This window comes from Ranitomeya imitator, chromosome 7, assembly GCF_032444005.1.
Source record: "Ranitomeya imitator isolate aRanImi1 chromosome 7, aRanImi1.pri, whole genome shotgun sequence".
NCBI lineage: Eukaryota > Metazoa > Chordata > Amphibia > Anura > Dendrobatidae > Ranitomeya > Ranitomeya imitator.
Window position 1 is genome coordinate 218,727,674 of NC_091288.1, and position 7,434 is coordinate 218,735,107.

Consider the following 7,434-nt stretch of genomic DNA (forward strand, 5'->3'; position numbering starts at 1 on the left):
GAATAGTGAGTGCAGCTCTGGAGTATAATACAGGATGTAACTCAGGATCAGTAATGTATGTACATAGTGACTGCACCAGCAGAATAGTGAGTGCAGCTCTGGGGTATAATACAGGAGGTAACTCAGGATCAGTAATGTAATGTATGTACATAGTGACTGCACCAGCAGAATAGTGAGTGCAGCTCTGGGGTATAATACAGGAGGTAACTCAGGATCAGTAATGTATGTACATAGTGACTGCACCAGCAGAATAGTGAGTGCAGCTCTGGGGTATAATACAGGAGGTAACTCAGGATCAGTAATGTAATGTATGTACATAGTGACTGCACCAGCAGAATAGTGAGTGCAGCTCTGGGGTATAATACAGGAGGTAACTCAGGATCAGTAATGTAATGTATGTACATAGTGACTGCACCAGCAGAATAGTGAGTGCAGCTCTGGGGTATAATACAGGAGGTAACTCAGGATCAGTAATGTAATGTATGTACACAGTGACTCCACTAGTGAGTGTTAGACTGACAGATACATCTAAAAAAAAGTTATCATAGAAAAATCATTTATTATTTTTATTATTTATTTAGTGATTGTTTTCTAGAGAAGTGACAGGACAGCGCCACCTTGTGGTCATATTAATACTTTGCAAGTTTATGCATTATTATATATTTTGACAATGGCAGATTTTAGTAAGTTGCACCAATACTGAGGCCAGACAGTGGCAGCTCCCAAAAACTGTATAGTGCAGGTAAATGCAAAGTGACCGTAGGGGCAGAAACACCAGGTAAAAGCTCATTTTTTGGGATAACATATATGGGTACTGTGTGTGTGGGAGATCTGTCGGTCGGGTTCTTGGACCCTCTAGATCATTCTTGAATGACGGTCTCATCATTTGGACTCATCTTTGCAGTGGACACAGCCTGGGTTGATTCCCCAGTGGAAACCAATGCTGTGCAGAACGGATGAATAGCGGCCGCTCACGTAGCGGAGGACGGTGGTTTCGTACAGGGGGAAATCATTGAAGCTGTTTCCGGAAGGTTGTCCAAATTTTAGAATTCTCCCACGGCTTGTCACGAAGACCAGCTCATTCACGTATGAGGCCACCTTCCCGGACACTTGTACGATATTCTCTCCTTTATGTAGAAGGACCTCAAAGAGCGTTCCTGAGGGGTTCCCGTAATAAGTTCCCCAGATATCGCCATGCTTGAACTGGATCCTGAGGAGATAAGAACCTGAGTAAGAGAGACGATCTGCGGGGGGAGACGATCTGCGGGGGGAGACGATCTGCGGGGAGAGACGATCTGCGGGGAGAGACGATCTGCGGGGAGAGACGATGCTCCGCCACTAGCAAGAGGAGAACGTGAGGGCGCAAGACAGACTGTCGGGATCTTCCCCATTGTCAGCCATATTGGCCCTCATTGGGCCGCTTCTTCTGCCACATGGTCAGCATTGCGCCCAGTCTGTCACAGGCAATCACCCGTCTCGCGCTCCAATATGGCGCACGCTCACAGGTCCAGTCGCAAAACTGGATCTCTAGGCTTTTCCATCGATCTGCGGCCCGCTGGTTACGCTACAACTATTTAACCAAGCACCTTTATATTACAAGGAGACCAGCAAGATCGGGCAAAACACAGTTCAATAACAAGGCCAGCGCACCCGATCTGGAATCCTGGTATGATGCGGACTCTGCCCTATAGGCCATAGATGTGGCACAGATGGGTTTTCTGTTTTTTAGCTGCCGCGATTTTCCTCTTAGGGTATGTGCAGACGATCTGAAAGAGCTGCTGTCTATTGAACGCAGGTGATTCCGCATGTGTTCACTAAACCGCGCGGATAATACATTCTATCGGAGAAATTTCTCTTACTGACATGCTGTGGTCTGGAAAGATGCGCCGCATGTCCGTCTCCACTTTCCGTGCAAGCATAGTGGACATGGGATTTCTTGAAGTCTCATCCACTACACTGTAACATCTGGACTCTGCGCAAGTACACAGCGTCCAACCAGCAGCGATTACTGATCGTCTGCACGTACCCTTACGGGTACAGGTAGCGTCACACTTGCACGCTGCCTACTTCGCATGTACTTCGCATGCCTCCTTCCAAATGTGCCCGCAGGATGCGTTTTTTGCCCATAGATTTGTATTGCCGACGGATCGCGACGTATGGCCATACGTCGCGTCCGTCGTGCACTGGATCCGTCGTGTTTTGGCAGACCGTCGTCACGAAAAAACGTTCAATGTAACGTTTTTTCGTAGGTCGGATCCGTCATTTCCGACCGCGCATGCGCGGCCGCAACTCCGCCCCTTCCTCTCCGGGACATAGAATGGGTAGCGGATGCGTTGAAAAACTGTCCTCCGTAGTACATGCCTGCAATCTTGCCTTGTGCAGGCGTGTACTATGGAGGACAGAGAATGAACTTCAATCCAATATTGCAGCCAGCATGCAGCCAGCGGGTAAGGAAAGGGTGAATCAAACACCCCAAAACCCCGCCTCCATGGCTGAAGATTGTTCCCTCCAAATTCAGGTGACAGAGTCCCTTTAACTCTTCACTCACTATATTGCTGCAGTGTTCAGTATGACAGTATACCACAAGGTTAAAAGGGCTGTCCACAAACAAAGTACATTTTAATTATAGATCTTTGACTAATAATAATTCCCAGTTGGAGGTCTTAAAAAAAACCCTGCTCTGAGATACGTTTATAAATGTGCTACTGCTATGCAATGTCTCAATTGTTGTGATCATGGTTGGCACGTACCGCAATTCCTGGCCATATAAGTGATTATACAGACTACATAGCAGTGGGTTGAAGCTGCTGCTTTCTGTGAGATAAAACTTTTCTCTGCCTGTTTTATCACAGGAGCAATTATTTCTGCTGGTTCTTCAATCCCCTGAGCTCATCATAAAATCACGTCAGTAATGTAGAAGCTTCGGCTGCCACTGGGCTCAAATGTCACTAACTTGATTTATAGTGAGCTTGGAGGGCTGGGCATGAGGCAGAAACCCTCGCTCCTGTGATAAAACAGGCAGACAAAAGTTTTACCTCACAGATATAAACAGCTGTGATCCCATGTTGTCCTGTTTGTAGACTCTTTTGCTTCCTCCCCTGGTAACTGTGGTATGATCAGGCCATATTCCTGTATGGTCGGACACGACCATTACACAGTACACAGCAGGGGCACATATATAAGATTATCTCAGCACAGGAAAAAATTTTTAACACATTCAATTGTGGAAATGATTATTATTCCAGCTAAATAACCAAGTGACAAACACTTTGGCACACTGACAGATTATTGCCACGACTTCTGTCTCTGGACCCTACAACATTCACCTTACAGGTCAGCACCATCATGCAGTGCAATAAAAAAGCAATATAGAAATATAACAGAGTAAAATCTCAAGTATCTCACCCGATGACATGACTTGGATTCTCACGCACTCGCAGTCCTGTTATCGGCCCATTCAGCTGCTCAGATGAGAAGGAAAATGCAGTGCCCCCGCCTGCCCCGTACTCCCCCACAAAGGAAGACATACGGGATTGCACTATGGAAGGAAAAGAGACGCAATGTCATATACACAGATATACAATGACATATTACACCAGCAGATTATATGGATGACAGCAGGACAAGCTGTAATAACGTCACTCACCACTGGAGGCCACCGAGGAGCCCAGGAGCAGACACAGGCACAGCAGAGCCAGCATGGTGCAGGAAGAGAGCGCAGCGCAGTCGTGGAGGGGTCACCGGGCAGAGCTGTAACCAAGGAGACCAGATAAAGGATATACACTGAGAGTACCACCGCTGGTATACTGATAACCCACCACTGAGAGCACCACCGCTGGTATACTGATAACCCACCACTGAGAGCACCAACGCTGGTATACTGATAATGACCTCCTATAGGAGTACCACCGCTGGTATACTATAATGACCTCCTATAGGAGTACCACCGCTGGTATAATATAATGACCTCCTATAGGAGTACCACTGCTGGTATTCTGATAATGACCTCCTATAGGATTACCACCGCTGGTATACAGATAATGACTTCCTATAGGAGTAGCACCGCTGGTATACAGATAATGACCTCCTATAGGAGTACCACCGCTGGTATACAGATAATGACCTCCTATAGGAGTACCACCGCTGGTATACAGATAATGACCTCCTATAGGAGTACCACCGCTGGTATACAGATAATGACCTCCTATAGGAGTACCACCGCTGGTATACAGATAATGACCTCCTATAGGAGTACCACCGCTGGTATACAGATAATGACCTCCTATAGGAGTACCACCGCTGGTATACAGATAATGACCTCCTATAGGAGTACCACCGCTGGTATACAGATAATGACCTCCTATAGGAGTACCACCGCTGGTATACAGATAATGACCTCCTATAGGAGTACCACCGCTGGTATACAGATAATGACCTCCTATAGGAGTACCACCGCTGGTATACAGATAATGACCTCCTATAGGAGTACCACCGCTGGTATACTGATATTGACCTCCTATAGGAGTACCCCCGCTGGTATACTGATAATGACCTCCTATAGGAGTACCACCGCTGGTATACAGATAATGACCTCCTATAGGAGTACCACCGCTGGTATACTGACAATGACCTCCTATAGAAGTACCACCGCTGGTATACTGATAATGACCTCCTATAGGAGTACCACCGCTGGTATACTGACAATGACCTCCTATAGGAGTACCACCGCTGGTATACAGATAATGACCTCCTATAGGAGTACCACCGCTGGTATACAGATAATGACCTCCTATAGGAGTACCACCGCTGGTATACTGACAATGACCTCCTATAGAAGTACCACCGCTGGTATACTGACAATGACCTCCTATAGGAGCACCACTGCTGGTATACTGACAATAACCTCCTATAGGAGTACCACCGCTGGTATACTGATAATGACCTCCTATAGGAGTACCACCGCTGGTATACTGACAATGACCTATAGGAGTACCACCGCTGGTATACTGATAATGACCTCCTATAGGAGTACCACCGCTGGTATACTGACAATGACCTCCTATAGGAGTACCACCGCTGGTATACAGATAATGACCTCCTATAGGAGTACCACCGCTGGTATACAGATAATGACCTCCTATAGGAGTACCACCGCTGGTATACAGATAATGACCTCCTATAGGAGTACCACCGCTGGTATACAGATAATGACCTCCTATAGGAGTACCACCGCTGGTATACAGATAATGACCTCCTATAGGAGTACCACCGCTGGTATACAGATAATGACCTCCTATAGGAGTACCACCGCTGGTATACAGATAATGACCTCCTATAGGAGTACCACCGCTGGTATACTGATAGTGACCTCCTATAGGAGTACCCCCGCTGGTATACTGATAATGACCTCCTATAGGAGTACCACCGCTGGTATACAGATAATGACCTCCTATAGGAGTACCACCGCTGGTATACTGACAATGACCTCCTATAGAAGTACCACCGCTGGTATACTGATAATGACCTCCTATAGGAGTACCACCGCTGGTATACAGATAATAACCTCCTATAGGAGTACCACCGCTGGTATACAGATAATGACCTCCTATAGGAGTACCACCGCTGGTATACAGATAATGACCTCCTATAGGAGTACCACCGCTGGTATACTGACAATGACCTCCTATAGAAGTACCACCGCTGGTATACAGATAATGACCTCCTATAGGAGTACCACCGCTGGTATAATATAATGACCTCCTATAGGAGTACCACTGCTGGTATTCTGATAATGACCTCCTATAGGAGTACCACCGCTGGTATACAGATAATGACCTCCTATAGGAGTACCACCGCTGGTATACAGATAATGACCTCCTATAGGAGTACCACCGCTGGTATTCTGATAATGACCTCCTATAGGAGTACCACCGCTGGTATACAGATAATGACCTCCTATAGGAGTACCACCGCTGGTATACTGACAATGACCTCCTATAGAAGTACCACCGCTGGTATACAGATAATGACTTCCTATAGGAGTACCACCGCTGGTATACAGATAATGACCTCCTATAGGAGTACCACCGCTGGTATACAGATAATGACCTCCTATAGGAGTACCACCGCTGGTATACAGATAATGACCTCCTATAGGAGTACCACCGCTGGTATACAGATAATGACCTCCTATAGGAGTACCACCGCTGGTATACAGATAATGACCTCCTATAGGAGTACCACCGCTGGTATACAGATAATGACCTCCTATAGGAGTACCACCGCTGGTATACAGATAATGACCTCCTATAGGAGTACCACCGCTGGTATACAGATAATGACCTCCTATAGGAGTACCACCGCTGGTATACAGATAATGACCTCCTATAGGAGTACCACCGCTGGTATACTGATAGTGACCTCCTATAGGAGTACCCCCGCTGGTATACTGATAATGACCTCCTATAGGAGTACCACCGCTGGTATACAGATAATGACCTCCTATAGGAGTACCACCGCTGGTATACTGACAATGACCTCCTATAGAAGTACCACCGCTGGTATACTGATAATGACCTCCTATAGGAATACCACCGCTGGTATACTGACAATGACCTCCTATAGGAGTACCACCGCTGGTATACAGATAATGACCTCCTATAGGAGTACCACCGCTGGTATACAGATAATGACCTATAGGAGTACCACCGCTGGTATACTGACAATGACCTCCTATAGAAGTACCACCGCTGGTATACTGACAATGACCTCCTATAGCAGCACCACTGCTGGTATACTGATAATGACCTCCTATAGGAGTACCACCGCTGGTATACTGATAATGACCTCCTATAGGAGTACCACCGCTGGTATACTGACAATGACCTATAGGAGTACCACCGCTGGTATACTGATAATGACCTCCTATAGGAGTACCACCGCTGGTATACTGACAATGACCTCCTATAGGAGTACCACCGCTGGTATACAGATAATGACCTCCTATAGGAGTACCACCACTGGTATACAGATAATGACCTCCTATAGGAGTACCACCGCTGGTATACAGATAATGACCTCCTATAGGAGTACCACCGCTGGTATACAGATAATGACCTCCTATAGGAGTACCACCGCTGGTATACTGATAGTGACCTCCTATAGGAGTACCCCCGCTGGTATACTGATAATGACCTCCTATAGGAGTACCACCGCTGGTATACAGATAATGACCTCCTATAGGAGTACCACCGCTGGTATACTGACAATGACCTCCTATAGAAGTACCACCGCTGGTATACTGATAATGACCTCCTATAGGAGTACCACCGCTGGTATACAGATAATGACCTCCTATAGGAGTACCACCGCTGGTATACAGATAATGACCTCTATAGGAGTACCACCGCTGGTATACAGATAATGACCTCCTAT

The 7,434-nt window shown here is 46.6% G+C and overlaps 1 protein-coding gene across 1 annotated transcript; it reads right to left on the reverse strand.

The window, feature by feature from the left end:
* Positions 1-539: 539 nt before the first annotated feature.
* On the reverse strand, positions 540-3,803 carry LOC138645595 (zymogen granule membrane protein 16-like). Its single transcript, XM_069735015.1, has 3 exons — positions 3,647-3,803; positions 3,406-3,538; positions 540-1,210 (listed from the first exon to the last, which is right to left on the reverse strand). The coding sequence occupies exons 1-3, from the start codon at positions 3,699-3,701 to the stop codon at positions 883-885; spliced, it is 516 nt and encodes a 171-aa protein (XP_069591116.1). The 5' UTR covers positions 3,702-3,803; the 3' UTR covers positions 540-882.
* Positions 3,804-7,434: the final 3,631 nt, after the last annotated feature.

Excerpts from the sequence above, each read along its gene's own strand:
- LOC138645595 (XM_069735015.1), bottom strand. The coding sequence starts at position 3,701 with ATGCTGGCTCTGCTGTGCCTGTGTCTGCTCCTGGGCTCCTCGGTGGCC. Across the intron at positions 3,539-3,646 it reads CTCCTCGGTGGCCTCCAGTG|TGCAATCCCGTATGTCTTCC; the intron begins GTGAGTGACGTT and ends TTCCTTCCATAG. Across the intron at positions 1,211-3,405 it reads AATCCAAGTCATGTCATCGG|GATCCAGTTCAAGCATGGCG; the intron begins GTGAGATACTTG and ends TTATCTCCTCAG.